Source organism: Lycorma delicatula, chromosome 1 (genome assembly GCF_047948215.1).
Source record: "Lycorma delicatula isolate Av1 chromosome 1, ASM4794821v1, whole genome shotgun sequence".
Lineage (NCBI taxonomy): Eukaryota > Metazoa > Arthropoda > Insecta > Hemiptera > Fulgoridae > Lycorma > Lycorma delicatula.
Window position 1 is genome coordinate 217399864 of NC_134455.1, and position 18186 is coordinate 217418049.

The following is an 18186-nucleotide window of genomic DNA, read 5'->3' on the forward strand; positions in this document are numbered from 1 at the left end:
TTGTGTTTTCTACTACATTGCATTATATAAAACAAAATCTATATGGTGGGATTTTGCGGTTTATAAAATAATACAATATAATTGACTCAATGAGTCAGTAGTTTAGCTGTACGCAATTACATTTTTTAGAGTTTTTTCTTTAAAATTCATTGCATACAGCTCTAATTATATTTAAATTAAATGTATTCATTGGGTATCAAAACCCTAGGAACACAGGTGATGTAACATTAGATGTATGCAAACTTACATAAGTTAATCCCAAAAAATGGAATAGCTAATCCCACAAATAACTAGCACCTCATATTAAGCTAACTAAAGAAAAATTAAGATCAGAGTGGTTTCTTATTCCACTTTTCCTTACTGAGCTGTAAAATCTTCTTTACGTGGTGGAAAATCTATGCCAAGGAACTAGTTGTATTGAACACTATTTTACTTAGAGAAGCAACTCCAACTAGTGCTTCTTGTATCTTAGCTGGCCTGCATATGTCACATCCATATGAAAGACTGAGACATGAACAAAAACAAAAAAAAAAACTTTCATCCCTTTCTGATATGAAACTGTACTTATGTTTATTGATTCTAACTGTTAGGGAATAATTATATATTGTAGAATCCCTAATATCAGCACTAAGTTTAGACTCATGTCTGCTGTTGCGGAATGATAATTCTCTGGGTTTGAAGTTACACAGTAAACGTACACAGAGACTAACAATATAGTGTTCTCTGCATTCAGATCTGAATTAAAAAAATTAAAAATATGATTTTGTGTAACAGAAGTAAAAAGTTGAGTATGGAGAAAGTAAATTTGAATGTACCTAGTACCTAGATTTTAAAAAAAAAATCCCTATGAAATATGTTGTCTCAGGTTTCAGGTTGTTTCTTGAGTACATAGTTGTTAAACACAGCTTACAGAAGCTAAAATTCGAGATGGGAGTGAATTAAACTCCCATCTTGTGATTAAACTTGGGGTATACATACTTAAATTGTATACACACCAGCTATGTCCAACCCAAAATCGTTACTGGGCCAGTAAAATACTAGGAATGTGAAGTGAGCCACACACTGCATAGACAAGAGGTATAAAAAGCCAGCCACCTGTTATAAGTAAATTGTTTAACTTAAATTTTTATTATGCAATTTTCAGTGTAATAACAAAAAGTTTTAATTTTTTAATATAATATTTTTCTATAATGGTTTTTTTATCAAATTCCCCAAATCTAATTAAATATATTTATGTTTTGTTAGCATAATTCTTTTTTAACTTTTATTTAAAACATTTATATGTTATTTTTAAATCATATAAAAATAAAAATAAAAATCTTATACAGTGTGTATCTTTAGCATCATAAGTTAAAAAATTTAAGGACTATAAGAGCCATCTGTGAATGTTGTAAATTGTTTAATACAGAAAAGTAACCAAGAAAACTGTATTATACTGTTAAGCAGTCATAGCCAATATACATAAACGTTCAATTACTTGAATAAAATATATTAAAATTTTTGTTAGATTTTTTAATGCATAAAAAAAGTATCTATGTTAAATCTATAAGAGACACACAAAAGGAACAACTGGGCCGTGGGTTAGCTGGTATAGACTGTCACTTTACTTCAATATCTGTAATGACTAACTAGTCCAAACTAATCGGTTCCAAAAAACAATTTCATCAAGTAGTAGAACCTATGTGAATAAGTATGCTTGTCAGATGCTGAATATGGGTTGTCCACAGAAGTTTGTCAACCTCAACTATGATCCCCAAACATTAATCTGATTAGATATAAAAATTTAAAAAAACTCTGTATACCAAAATTAAGAAATTTTTTGCTGTGTTAAGGACTGATTTAGTGTGATTGAACTGAAAAGCCAGAGAATGAAGGTCAGATTCCACATCAGAAAAAACCTAATCTCAAGTGGATGCACATTAAGTCCATTGTCATCTGAAAATGCTGTTGTGGAATCCCTGAAAATTCTAGTAGAAATCATTAACCAAATTAAGAACCATATAGGGCCCTAAACTGACTGCAGGACCCCACATAAATATTTAACCTCACTGAATTGGCCAGTGTCCACCTCAACTTTCTTTATTAATAATAATAATTAAGAAAATATTAATGAATATTAAGGTAATAAAGAAATAAAGTAATGAAAATACAGTAGAATTCCTATAACTCGAACATTCAAGGGAGTAAAAAAAATTTAACTTATGGAAAATTCGAATTACAGAAACATACATGTTATGAAATTAGTACCCAAAATTCACTCATGTAAAATGTACAGCACTATTTAAGAAAATATTGCATTTTTTCCATATACAGTCTTATTATATCACAGCAATTTTATTACATGACATGATTCAGCATTATAAATACAGTATACAGTATGTACTGTATACTAAACAAAATGTAGGCTAATAATAATAAATACACATGAAAATACTGTACATTAATCACATTTTTCGCTGTTAATCAATTTATTGCACAAAAATCGTTAATAAATGAAAAATACAAAAGGTTATAGTTATAAATAATAAAAAATATCAGTGTTGTATTGTATGTAAAAAAACACGGTTCAGTTTTAAATTCGAAGATTGTGTTTTTAAATGTTTTTCAGATACAATAAAAACAAAATTTAAATTTTTTAAAATAAAATAAAAAGAGGCATAATTGGATCTTTCATTAAAAACTTGAATTTAATTAAAAACGATTAAAAAAGATTGCTAATAATTGTTAATTGTCATTCATTATCATCATCACCATTACTGTTGCTAGAACAAAGGTTTTCACTGCTAGTTGGCTCGTATTCCGACAAAATAACGGGTTGTTGTGGGTTTCTAAATCCAGCTTTTTTAAAATGATTAAAAATTGTTAGCTCAATCACATCATTCCAAAATTTTTAACTTCCCATAGACCAATGAAGAAGATTAATTTATGGTTTTTGTTTTGTCAACAATCTCTAATGTTTTCATTATAATCCTTTTCCTGTACACTTGCTTAAAATTTTGTGTAATCATTGGTTGGAGTTTAGATGTAGCATTTGGTGGAAAGAAAACACATTTTATTAGTAACACTTCCTGAGGAAATGATTTTGAATGTGCTGGGCAGTTGTCAATAAATAGAACAAATAACAATAAATAAATCTTTCTATTTTTTTAATGATAATAATGATCCAATATAAATTACCATTTTTCAAAGATTTCACTAGTAATCCCTGCTTTTCTATTGGCTTCAGACTGAATAGGCAAAGATTTAATGTTAGCAAAACAACATAGTTTTTTTGATTTACCAATTAAGATAGGTTTCAACTTTTCTATCCCCGACATGTTTGCACCTAAAAGAATTGTGACGCGGTCTATACTTCGTTTCCCACTGTGGCATTTATCACCTTTAAAAGTTAAGTTTTGTCAGGTAAACATTTGTAAAACAGTCCAGTTTCATCAGCATTAAAAATGTCCAATTCGTTGTATATGGTGATAATTTCTTTTAGCGTACAGTTTATCCACGTATTTCAAACTTCTTCATTTACACTGGCACTTTCACCACAAACATTTAAAAAAATTATTCCATACCTGTCTCTAAACTTATTAAGTCAACCCACACTAGCTTTGAGATCCCTACAATTGAACTGCCTCACAAAGTACTCAGTTTTTTCATGTAAAATTGGTTCACTGATAGGTAAATTTTGATCGTGACTGTTTTTAAACCACTCTAAAATGCTTTTTTCAACATCAGGATACTTGACAGAAAAAAATTTGCGATTTATGAAATAATACAATATACTTGATTCAATGAGTCAGTAGTTTAGTTGTACAAAATTACATTCTTAGAGTATTTTTCTAGTTACGAAAGCTACGATCTTTCAAAATTTTTTCACGGTTTTTGTTAATCGTTGTAAACATGTCGTTTGGTATACCAAATTCCAATGCGATGATGTTTTTTTTCCCTCATCTGCTTCCATTATGATCCTTATTTTATCATCTAATGACAATGTTTTCTTTTTGACATTTAAAAAAAAGACAGAAAGAGTGTGAAAACAATTAACCAACTGAATAAAAACTAGACCTAATTGTATAAAAACTATAAAAAAAATCATTGTAAGGAAAGAATAAGATCACCCTTGTTTACAGTAGCAAACAAACCCAAACAGACGTATTAAAAGTTTGCATACATGCTGAGACAGTTATAAAGACACATTGACTAACACTTCTTAGGACAAATGAGTTCCAGTGAATACTGTATAAGATTATCATTTACATTTTAAGATTATCTGTATAAGATTTTGCTTCACTCTTTACTGTAAGATAATTCATCCTTCTTTGTTATCGCATAGTACAGGAAGTGAAAATCATATTTGTTACATATTTCTGAATTTAAAATAAGATCGGTATTATAGACCTAATGTTAAACTTGGGTTTTTTTATACTAATAAAAATTAATCAGTGTAATTGATTAGTAATAAACTTATTATAATAAACTAATAAGTTTTTTACTTTGACTTAACAGGATATCTGTTTGAGTTACAGGAATTATATTTCCGTATAACATAATATAATACAGCTGAGAATTAGAATAAATTTCAAGTTGTAGAAATTTATAAGTATTTGAGTTACAGGAATTTGACTAGTTGCTATAAATGTCTTATCAGCTAAAAAAGGGAATAATATACAAAATGAAAATGTTCAAGTGATTCTATTTGAAATAGAAATCTGATTTAACATGATGAAAATAAATGATTTAAGAAAATATGTAAAAGTAATATAATGAAATATGTAATATTAATTCACCCTAAATATATAACAGGTAATGTAAATATAAGATATTCCAAATAACTGTAATTAAATTGAAAATAATGATATAAATTATTAAAAAAAGAGTTGAGTAGCAAATTTTTGCATGTTTTAAAACTGTTTACTTAAACATTTATATCTCAAAGTTGCTGCTATTATCTAATTAGAGATTGTACATTTAGTCTAGACTACCGCATTATATCAATATCTGTATGATTAACTAGTTCAAACTAATCAGTTCCAAAAAACTTCATCTACACAAGTTCATAAGTCTGTCCATAAAATTATCCTTTGAAATTCCAGCGCATTTCTTCTAAAATACTCTCCTAAGCATCAGTCTTAATTGTGAGCTCCATTTAGTACTGCTCATAACCTTGTTTTCTTCATAAACCCTCAATGATTTCTTATTACTGCACAGTTGTATAATTCTGCGTAGCAATTAATGCAGAACTGTCTTCCATTCTGACCCCTGTAGGGGAAGCACCCGCCTTGTGACAATCCCAGTCACCACACTACCCTTTCTGTTCTTACCCCTGATGGGCTTTACCGGAGGTCATCTTTTAGACCCTCTAAACCTGATAACATATCACAGTTATAAGATTGGCCTCTATCAGAATGCCACTGATGCAAATGCATTGGAAGACATTTCCAGCAGTGCATTTACACAGCTTACTACCACCGCCTTTGTATGGTCTGTTCCATCCATGACCACCTACCATAAAATACAACTCTCACATATCAAATTAACTGATTTGAAGGAAGTGCAATTACCATGTCTTCCTCTAACTCCGACAGTTTCACACAAAACTCTTCCTGTATCTAACTTGAATTAGATTGTGCACTCAGATCATTACTTTATTGAGTCTTAAACACCAAAAATACTATCCTCATACCAACAAAACAAGTGTTGATCACAACAATAACAATTTTGTCCTACAATTCAATTTATTCCTCTTGATTTACTTAAAAATCAAGAAACAGATTCACAAATTTATTAAGCTTCTAATGAGAACATACCCTCACTCTCTCTGCTGATAATTTACTGATAAGTGTCCTTCTGTTTTGCCCTTAACAAATTCAAACTTGCTAGTTTGGGAGCTTTTTGTAATTTATGCATGAATTGCAGGACCAGCCTCTCTGCCCTTCAAAAGTTCAGAATCACTGGAAATCAAACTGGCTCAAGTAGATTTGAAGTAGATATTTCAGTTTGTAAAATCTTAGCTGTGTGCATTCTTACAGAAATCCTTCTACACTTCTACATTATCTATATCATAGATAATAGATTTTATAGGTTAGGATAAAAATTGTGGGTTATACGTTGTTTTGCAAAAGTTACATCAAACATTTTTCTAAAAGGTGGTAAAATAATCTCAAAAACAAAAATGAATATAACAAAACAGATAGTAATATGAATTCACTACTATTCTCTGTGTGCTATAATGTAAGCAAATAAAATTACTGTATTATAAAACAGATGCATCCATCCAGTTTGGTTATTGAATGCTTACAAAATTTGTTGGATATGGCAGTCAACAGATATTACATTATGCCAGCCCAGGTACTTTTTTTGACCAACAATTATTGAAATGCCAGGAATATTTTTTAAATTAATATGTAAACAATCATTTTCAGATCATTTTGGTAAATACTGTGACTACTTCCCTCTTAATAACAAACTTTTGACTCTGTTTTTTCAGTAGATTTTCTTTTATTACTTCAAACATGCTCAGTGTTTTCATCATTTGTCACAGCAAGTGGATGACCACACCTAACATCATTATCAAATATTTGTCCCATTCATAAATAATTATTTTTTCATAGTTATTTTTGTTATATGCTTTTTGAAGGTAAATAAATGTATTCATATCAATATTTTAATTAAAGCACAAGATTTGGCAATCTTTTGCTCTTCAGTGATGTACATTTTGAGCAAAAATGTCCTTGTATATTAAAAAAATAACTGTTGCTATTATCGTGAGGTAACAAGAAAAAAGGATGTTCAGCCAAACAGTTATGAATGGTACCAGCATAACAAAACAATTATTTCCCTGACAGTAATAATATTTTAAATAGAAATCGCCAATTTCTGAAGCTTTTTGAAGCTACTCCATATATTTATTTAACCTTTTTTGACTTCTTTTTATTATCATTTACTTCAACTTTATTTGAAGACAATCTATATTTTTTGAGACACTATAACTTTTATATAAGCTTTCTTTGTTATTTGTAGTTAAAATGATCCAAAATAAAAAAAGATCATTAATTTCATTTGTACTTTTTAAAAATTATTAATAGTTACTGTCTTTGGTGTGAAAAGGGGCATAACTATGGAAATTGTGAAGGATATATTTCAGATGTGATATAAATATGATATCAGTGCATTTTACGGGTAAATTTTAAAATTATGTACAGTTACTCTAATTCAGAGAGACTGAAAAAAAAGTAGCTATGGTTCTACATATAATTCCCAAAAGATGTCTGTCATTAGCCTTATCATTTAAAAGTGTTAAATATATCTAGAATTATTGGTTTGAAAAGGAATTATCAGTGTTAGGTTTTGTTCATTATTATTTTTTTCCAGGTTGCAGAAGCAAGCAAGAAAGTTTGGACTAGTGGTTGTATAGAAGTGGTACGTTCGTGGGCTGAGCGGAATCTCTATACTATTGCTGGAATAGCATTAGGTGTTGCACTTTCTCAGGTATTAATATTTATTTAGAAACTAATTTTAGTAGACCTGAATGCTTGAGGTGTAATGGTCTCGTACTGTAAAAATAGATAATTTTGAGGCATTCATACCAAAAAATATATCAGTTTGATGTATAAAAATTTGTTAATTCTAATCTTTTCATGATTTACAGTTCTTGCTTTGTAAGATTCTGAAATAACATCACATATTGCTGGGGTAATAACATCCTCTGTTAAAGTACATAAAAAAATGTTGCCAAGAAGTTCATCTTTGTTGTAATAAGCAGGGTAACACTTCATGTTGGAACTAGAGCTATTATTCCACTTTTAACAGTGCAGTAAATTGCATAATAATATGGCTTTAAAGAGTGGCACTTATGATTATGTCAAAAAAATTTTACCCGCAATTTGTTATTAATTAAAAGTGCACTACTCACCCTTATTTTCTCAAATAATAGTTATCTCATTCTATGTCCTTGAAGTTATACTTTATGAAGTTCAAAAATGGTTTGTTATTATAATTGATATGGAACCAGGTCACATAAAATGACAAAGCATGATGACTTGCAAATATAAATCGGTATCAGTTGTTAATGGTGTATGTATGTTAAAAACACCCTAAACCTGTTCTCACTCATCCAGTGTTAAATCATAACAGCCATAGGAACCAAGATCATGTTGCAATGCCAATGCACTCCTTCTCATTCATCAGTTATGATTTTGCTGCAGCTCTTAGTAAATAGTAGTTCTCATGTTTCTTAATTAAGATAAATATTTTAAGATAAAAATAATACATTTTTTAAAACCTGAGGATAGTATTAACAATCTTTTCAATTTGAATTCTCAATAGGATTTAAGACTGTAGATTTTGTTAGGATATAATACTGTGCATGCAGAATCTTACTTTGTCCAAACATCATGTAAAATTTTATTGTTTTATCTGTATTGATAGTATTTTCTGTTGTTAAACATTATCATGTTTTGATCTTACGTTTAATGTCTCTTAAAATCATCTTTCATTTCTTTTTTCTTTTCTAATTCTTTTCCTGATAATTTTCTTTATATTCCTACTTTTTCTTCAATACATTATACTTCTACTTGCATATTTGTTATTTGCATATCCAGGCTTCATTTCTCTACAACCATTTCTGATTATTCTCATGCCACGTTGCTTCTCTTGTTGTTTGCTTTTTTACCTCTTATGTAAGGAGGAAAAGTGTAAAATGTAAAGTTCAGCCGATCTTCCTGTGCCATTTTCCATTTTAAATTTTGCTTGTTAAATCGTCTTTCATTTTTATGTTTTCTGCATTAATCCATTTATTCTCCCAGATTTCCAGGATTTTTACTACTGCTGAAATTCATAGGCAGTTGGTTGCTGTGTACAATGACAATGTAATGAATGAAAGAAACATCTGAAAATGGTGTGTAATTTTTAGAAATAACAGAATTAATGTGCATGATGGATGAACTTTTGGGGAGGCCTTCAATAATCACCAAGGAATTGTTGAAACGTGTTGATGATGAAATTAGAAAAGATTATCGTTCAATGATTTCCAACCTGGCCCTTCTTTTTCCTGATGTTTCAAGAGTTGTTATCAGTTGCATTGTTCATGTCCATTTAGGCTTCAGAAAGGCTTCATGTTGGGTGCCGTACACTTTAGTGAAACGTCACAAAAAATCTGAATGGGATCTGTTTTGGAATTTTTGATTTGGTACACAGAAAAAAGGTGATAAGTTTCTTAATTTAGTTCTTACCAGTGATGAAACATGGATTTCGCATTACATCCCAGAGAAAAAAACGACAGTCAAGTAAATGGCGTAATCCTCAATCACCAACCAGACCAACAAAGGTCAAGCCACAGTCATTTGAATGCAAAGTGATGGCCAGTCTTTTGGGATTGGTTTGGCATACCGCTGATTGATTTCATGTCATATGGAATAACTATAAATGCAGACGCCTACTACGAAACTGTATGTAAGTTACGGTGGACCATTCAAAATTGGCGACATGGGCGGATGACCAATGGCATCATCCTGCTGCACGGTAATGCATGTCCATATGTTGCAGGTTCGACATGTGATTTACTGAGAACATTTGGATGGGAAATTTACGATTACCCACCATATAGTTCGGACTTGGCTCCTTCTGATTTCCATTTGTTGGGGAAATTGAAAGAATTTTTGTGTGGTAAGCAATTCGCAGGTGATGATGAACTTAAAAATGCTGTTAATCAGTCGCTAAGTAGACTGGTGGCCGAAGAATACAAGGATATATTGAAGCTGGTGTATCGCTATGATAAATATCTTAATTCATGTGGTGATTATATAGAGAAGTAGTATAAGGTGGTATGTAGTTTAAGAGAAATAAAAAATATTTTTAAAGTTTTCAGAATAATTTTTTTACAATGAAACTGTTTTTACTTTAGAGCTAACCTCTCATATATTATGTATTGCTTGAGTAATAATATCATACTGTGTGATCATTTTTATTAATTTTTTATAGTTTGAAATTTGATATTAATAAAAACTAATTTAAGTTTAATGTATTTAAATTCTTATGTATTTTATTTTTGCAGTTGTTTGTCATTTACCTGGGTAAAACACTCGAAGGTCAAATTGAATTACAAAAATCACGGTGGAGCTCCTGAAATATCGTCGCCTACCGTCTTGGTTAGGTTATTGGATGGTAGGCGCCTGGTTCTCCTGTAAAACAATTTAAATCTTGTTTATTATACTATTAAAGAGCATTCACATCGATCATGTAAAAAACTTTTTACTAATTGTCATAAAGTTATAAGTTAATTAAATACTGACATTAAACAATGATTTTGAATATGTAATATCTATATATTTACAAGTATATATTTGCTGGTTATAAGCAAGATTGATATGAATGGGAGCATCTGAAAAAAATAAATTATAATACTAAAATAAAATTTATATACCATCCTTTTCACTATTTATTCCTGATATTTAAACCATTTTAAATATTTAAACCATATCACTCAATACTTAATCATCTTCTGTGATAATTCTCATTTGATAAGAAAAAATAACTAGACATTAATTGGATTATGTTTCTGAAGAAAAAACAACAGTTAATTGGATGGTGCATAAATTTTAATTTTCATTGTTATAGATATTAAATCCGACAGTGGATTTGAACAAAAATAATTAATGATTAATTATCAGTGACTTAGTTTTTAAGTTCTGTGATTGTTTTTATTATGTAAGCTTTGCATTTATGTAAGAAGTCTCAATTATTTTAATATTAATTTTATGCAACTTTATATTTAGTTATATTTACTGTGCTAAGTTTTTATATTTATATTTTTTAAATTCTGGCAATGTTATTTTGAATATTGTTCTTGAGGTGCTTCAGTTTTAATAAGAATTTAGTATCTCATTAATATTGTTTTTAATACTCAGATGATTCTACACTTTTAAATGGATTTTATTTACAGAAATAATATTGAATGATTTGTGTGTGTGTATGTATGTGTATTTATTTCTTTATTATAAATGTAATATGATCGTGTAAATGATATTTTTATAATTATATTTTTCAAAGTTTTTAAATTCTTTTGAATGCTGCACCATCATGACCTTAAAAATGAGTTATGCAAACAATTTGTTTTTATTTATATAATATTTTTACATTATATACACAATTAGTTCATATTGTGAACTATTTTGCTTTAGTTAGAAAGATAATCCTACTTGGATCAGGTGGTTTAAACCAACCACTGTTCTGAGTCATTAATAAATTCTGTAGACATTATCTTAGATTCTACCTAATTTAATTTATTGATTTTGACAAACTATTGTAGAAATCATTACCTACAATATCTTTTAATTAGTGTGGCATTTAAATTTTTCATTCATTCTTATTTTTATGTAACTGATTTAATTATTCTATTCCTTATTTTATAAGTAACTGATTATAGTAAAATATTATAATTGAATACCACTGTTCATGTATTTTTTCATGTATTTAAAACATTTTGTATATATGACAAATTTCAAATATCCTACCAGTTAAAATACATTTAATATCAATGAACATCAGGATTATAAAAAATAACTACACAAAAATAAAAAAATAATTATTTAATATTACTTTTGATGTGGCTTATGATTCATTTTCACGCATTCATTCAAAATGAACTATTTGGTGATTGATATCAATCACTCCTCAGCTAGGAATTCACCCCCCTAGCATTTTCGGTTTTTGTTGATAATATATTTACTTTAAATTATTGAGAGAAACTATAAATGCTGAGTCCCCAAAACTACTTTGTCTGGCTTGTTATCTGTTGTAACCATAAATATTTATATATAAAAACAATTTTCTGTCTAAAGTTTTGAAAATTCTGTGTGCTTTATCTAGTTTATAATTGTATAATTATCCAATTTTAATTTATGTATTTTCTATGACTTATGTTTTTTTTTTAAAATAAGCCCTGGTTGCTTGTTGTTCTAAACTTTAACAATTTTAAAACCTGTAATGTAGTGACTTGATAATCACAAGAGGCAGATAGCATAAAGAATAAGTGATCTAGCTAGCATAAGAATGGAACCCACCGGGTTGGTCTAGTGGTAAACGCATCTTTCCAAATCAGCTGATATGGAAGTCGAGAGTTCCAGCGTTCAAATCCTAGTAAAGGCAGTTATAGTGAAGGCAGATACTGGTACAAAAGGCAGAAACCAGTGTTCCGTGGTGGTTGGGTTTCAGTAACCACAAATCTCAGGAATGGTTGAACTAAGACTGTACAAGACTACACTTCATTTTCATTCATACATATCATCCTCATTCATCCTCTGATGTAATACCTGAATGGTAATTCCCGAAGGCTAAACAGAAACAGAAGCATAAGAATGGTAAATCATCATTAGAATATCTGATGACAGAATTTTTTGTAGCTTAAACATTTAAAGAAAATTAAATCTACCTTACAAAGATGATATTATTGCTATAGCTAAGATAAGAAATTAACAAAACAAACTGTTTTGTTTACAGTGCCATAAAAATAGAAAATGTCCGTAATTGATCTATATAACTAAATTAATTGATATATATATATGTGTGTATATTATTTAAAAAAATTAAAATATCTATTTAGTTTAGCTTTAAAATATTCTTTTAAACAAAATCAGTTGATAAAATCGTTTTGAATAGAATTGCTTAAGAATGTTTCCTTATATAGACATGTGTAAGTAGCATGTTCCTTACATCTTAATGAAAGCAACTGGCATCATCAACAGAGAGAACTATTAGTTGTGCAAATTAAATCGCAAATCTTTGCAAAAATAAAAAAAAAGGAATTGACTGGAGCTAAATCAATTCTAGTTGTGGCTGTCTTGAAGAAATCGTCAACAAAAAGAATTTAACATTTTGACAACAAAAATTACCCTTTTGACACATTTGTGCCTTTCATCCAAATATAAATACAACAATTTCAGTATGTTATAGGTGCGACTTAGAATTATGGCTTATTTCAACTTCTTCAAGAAAGAATTATGGCTTATTTCAACTTTTTCAAGAATAAATATTGGTCATTTCTTTGAAATGGCCTTTGTGATCAAGAAAGGCCTTCACTTTTCTCTCTATTATCCTTGTTCTTCGAAAACTTTTGATATGAATGTTTTGCAGTCTTCATATAGTCATGTTTCTTTGGAATTCATCCAAATTGATTGAGTGTAAGTTCATTTGACATAAGGTGATTCATTGGCTTAGCAATAATAAAAATTAATTTGGACAGTGGTAGAAGCAGTGTGAATTTATCATCATTATTTCAGATTCTAGACATCTTGAGAAAGAGATTATTTTATCTAGAGAAATACCTGTAGAAGAGATTTATGGAAAATTTATGGCTGCTGTATTATGCAATTTATTTCACTACTATGTAAGGAAAAAATGTGAATATAACTGATCGATTTTATTAAATCATGGCACTCTGTAGAAATTGGTAATTTGTGTATAGACTCTTAATACTCTAAATACTTTTAATTTTATTTATGACTCAGAATAGTCCTTAGTAATTTATTATAAGTATATTTCAAAAGTATAGAAAATTTATTATTAAATTTTCTTGTCCTCTTTTGTAAGGGAAAAAGGTAATTCTAAAAATGTCATATCTGCATATTTATTAGTTTTTAGGTTTAAGGCTGCAAAAAACAATGACATATTCCAATTTTGAGGAGCATTAAGCCTATCATAAATAAAGCCAGTGAAGAACATATTAAAGAGTTCTAATTTTTTTGCATTGTGATATTACCACTGAAGTGTGAAATGATTTAGCCGTGGGAGCGAGTTACTGTTAACTTACAAAAATTGCACAAGAGGTTCTACAATTATACAAGATTGAAAATAATTGCAATTACAGATTGTCTACTTTCTGTTTTGTGCTAATCTGTAACTTTTATATTTTTTACATTCTACATCCTTGGTTATCTATTTGTATTAGCTTCAAAGTAGTTTCTCCATCTTTACTTTGTTGCACACCTTTACATTTATTTCATTCATCTTTGGATGTTCAGGATGTAGATCCGTTTTGAACTTGTAACAGACACTTTTAACTGATTAGACTGTTGTGGTCTGTGGAGTTCACAGAACTTAAATGTACACATTGTCACTCACAAGACTAAAGCAATCTTATTTATGAAAATTTTGTAAAATCAGTATTCTCTCAAATTATATTTATTTGTCTTTTTTAAATGTTATTATTTTAACGGTTTTTTATTTTTAGTTCCAATTTAAAATTTATTTTTATTTTTTTAATAATTAACAGCTTTCAGTTTAAATTTGGGGATCTAGGTGAATTGAGTGAATGAATTTCATGTAAATAAAATAAATAATAATAATAATATCACATTCCTAAAATAAAGAACAATCAGTTTAATCTTATACCACCACCATCCTCAATACTTAACCATGAAACACATAATCAACAATAACGTTTGAAAATAGATCAGATTCGGCTGTCAACCATGGTGAATTAGTAGATAATAAATCCAGTTAGTGATAAAAATAATCTGTTCACCTAAACAAACCATATTGTGGTTTGTTTAAAGCCTTATTAATTAATTAATTTTTAATAGTGCCCTTTATGTTCAGTGTATTTTTTAAAAAAATATCATGTCAGTTTGTTTCTTTACAAGATGGACAATTTGTTATGAAATTTTAAGTAATGTTTCCTTAACTGAAAGTAGTCATATTATGTTTTTATGAAATATGCCTGGACCATATTTAAGCTTCTGATCTTGGATGTTAGCACATTCAAATTTTTTTACATGAAACTGGAATCTTTTTTTTAATTGATCTTATCATAATTTATACTTTTTTTTTTTTAAATTACTAGTTAGAAACCAATAAACAGTAGATCACGTTTGTAATAGATAATTCAGACAGCAACCTAAATGGCACTTTTTGATAATATATACTCTTTTCCTGTTATCATTAGAAAACTGGTGTTCTTGTAACTTTATAATTATCATTTAAGATTAACTACTGCTTTTAACTGAAAATTTTTATTAGTGTAGTCTGAAAAAGCTAGCGTGTGTTTTTATTACTCCCTAAACACTCAATAGAAGCCAACTTTAGGTTGCCAACAACCAATAACAATCATTTTTTGTGCTAAAATATTATTGGTTACTACTTCATGACAGTTTCTTAAGACTTACAACTTAAGTTGTAGATTTTATTAAAAAAAAATCTGGTATCTCTTTTCCAATCATAGTATGCTCGGTGGGTTTGTGGTATTTATTGAACCAGCATAATCTTGAGAAAGTAGGAAAGCCTGAATTTACATTACTGTTTTCTGCAAATTAATTATTGTTCCCTTTATACATTTACTAACGCTTAAGTTTATTATTAATTGTTTTGTGCTACTCTCATGATAGCTCTATGAGTTTTATCTACAATTATGATTAATATAATTTTAAGTAATCTGGTATTGTTTTGAAAATTAGATGTAATGTAAGTGCAATGACACATTTAAATGTGTAAAAGTGAGAATGCATTTACAAATGTCTTAAAGTTTCTCATTTTGCTGTAGATGTCCATTAGAAATAAACCAAGTCTTTTTTATCAAATTTAAAAATCAAAATTTTGCATTCCGTGATGCAAGGAAAGCTAAACTGTAGGTGATAGAGAGTTTGGATGTCTTAGCAGTATAAATATATCAATTACAATTAATAACTCGGAGAAATTTCTGTTCTGTAAGTATTTTGTGAGTTATTATTTTTATTGTTACAATTTTTTCTGACATCTCCTTAAAACTTAATTTGAAGGCAGAAATTCTTTAAGTTTTTCAATTAAGTAACCCAAGGACATTGTTATTATATTGAACTTATTTTCTAATTTTATTTATCACAAAAATCTGTAAGAAATGCATTATCCATTCTTGAGTTAAATAACTTTGAATGCAATAATTTCTATAATTTACCATTGAATATTGCCCATTTCTCCATTTTTTGTATTATTTATTTGAAAAAATAAACATGAATTGTGTAAATCTAGTATTAGACTCAAATTTCTACATCTTAATTGCTGCCCTTTCCATCTACTGTATTTGAAGTTAGAAATCTATGAGCTGCTAGCTAGCTGATTTTATTTATTAATAAAAGCTCTTTAAATTCTTTAGAATTAATTAAATACTTATAAACCTTGTTATTTTCTCAATAATCTTCAGTTGTGACAGTAAAGTTAATTCACAGTTAAACAGTAAGAAGCTATGCTACAGAAATTATAAAATTCCTTGTGTAATTTTGAAATTGTAATTTCATTTTATATTGGATCAGAATTTAAAATGTTTAAGTGGGAAGGGCATCACCGTACATTTTCTTTGTTCAACTGTAAATTTGCATTTTTACAATTCACTGATCAAGTTTATCTCTGTGATTTTAGCGGAAATATTTGCAGGTATTACTGAATACAATCTATAACCTTATAAGAGTGGCCATGTTTAAGCCTGAAAAGGTCAAATAATCAACTTTTCTTTCTTAAAAAAATACTTTTAATCCAGTTCTAGTAGATAACTATGTATAAGTATCATGAAACACAATCAGTTGTAACGTATCTGTAACACAATACATTCTATGTTCTTATTGCCTTATTACCAGTTTTCAGTTGTCTCTGTTTGGCAGGATGGATAAATAGATATAGTATGAAAATTTTTACTATGTGAAATTGTAGGAGTGACCAGAATTTGGATCCATTTTTTCTGAATAAAATAGAGAGATGCTCCTACTTAACACACATTTAAGTAATGTAATACGTTCTGTGATAAATGAAAATGGTATAAATTAATATTTCTGCCTAAAACATGTCCTGTTTCAACAAACAAAATATTGATTGCATAAAAAAAATCTTGCAATTTAAACTTGATTGCCTATACATGTTTATATTATGTTTGTAATGTAATTGTGAATGCAAGTATACAAACATACATATGTGTATCTATGTATGAGATATTAAACATAAAGGAAACTAAAAATTTTCTGCTTAATGAGTAACCAGATTTTTATATGTGTAAATGTTTTAGTCTGTATTCACTGCCCAAATTTTTTTTGACACTTTTATAAGTGTGAGAAAAACTTTCAAGGGATAAAATGTACTTTTATGATTTTCTTACTGGCAGAAGACTTGAAAACTCAATAATCATTTGACTAGTGGCTGATATCTGGGTTACAATAATTTTTTTTTCTAATTACATTTTTTTCTTTCTGAAGATTGTATTTCAATGATGTACTATCAGTTAATAAGACTTGGTATTATAATTTCTTTACAATATTTTGTTTGAAAACATAATTTTCCAAAACAGTTTGATCTGTACAGATAAATCACAAATTGTGATTTAATTGGTTACTATGTAAAATTAACAATTTGATTGCAAATGTATTATTTGTTATTATAGAGTTGGTTTATAAGATAAGAATTATATAATTTAACTCCTTTATGTTGTTTATGGGAGATTTTTATTTTGTAAAGAAATTTTTATGGGAGATTTTTGTTTATAAAGATATTTTTGTGTCCAATTTTTTAAGGATTGTTTAAAATAATATGGTTGATAAAAATGTTATAAATGTAGTCTTCCACTAACTCCTATGATTAATGAAATAAATTAATATTTCAATGGTAGATTGATTCTGCTATTTATTCTTTATTCATAATTACATTGAGTTAAATAAAATGAGGACCAACAGAAAAAACAGATTTTTTTTTATATTACATTATTTATAATAATACTTATATTCATTTGTATGTAATTCTAATTTTTTTAAAATATTTTATTGTCTGTAACTACCATAATTATACTTTAAACATAAAAAACTGCACAGAATATCACGTGTGGAACTTATATAGAATTATGTTCATTATGTTCTTTTGTACTTTTATAATTTTTGGAATTATTTCATGTATGGTGCAAGTTTTTATTCATTGTAACAAATACACTTATTTTAATACATATATTAAACTATGATTATTTTAATATTTTAAAGTTCAGTTAAACAATTTTCTGATGCTTGTTTTTATTTACTGACATGTCAGTATTATGAAAAATGGATAATTTGGATTGTGTTATATGAAGTGTGATGTTATATTGTCCAAAAAGTATAAATTCCTGTACATTGACGTTAAAATACACAAATTATTAAAAATCATATAATAAAAATTATTCTTATTATAAAAAAATGAATAAAGTAATTTGTATTTTAA

General features: G+C 28.2%; 1 protein-coding gene across 2 annotated transcripts in view; it reads left to right on the forward strand.

The window, feature by feature from the left end:
* The window catches only part of LOC142328616 (tetraspanin-33-like), a 76853-nt gene extending 58667 nt beyond the window's left edge, over positions 1–18186 (forward strand). For both annotated transcript variants that reach the window (XM_075372453.1, XM_075372443.1), the window contains exons 6-7: positions 7363–7479; positions 10043–18186. In XM_075372453.1, coding sequence (XP_075228568.1) covers positions 7363–7479; positions 10043–10114 — 189 coding nt within the window. In that variant the 3' untranslated portion in view covers positions 10115–18186. The remainder of the gene's footprint in view (positions 1–7362; positions 7480–10042) is intronic.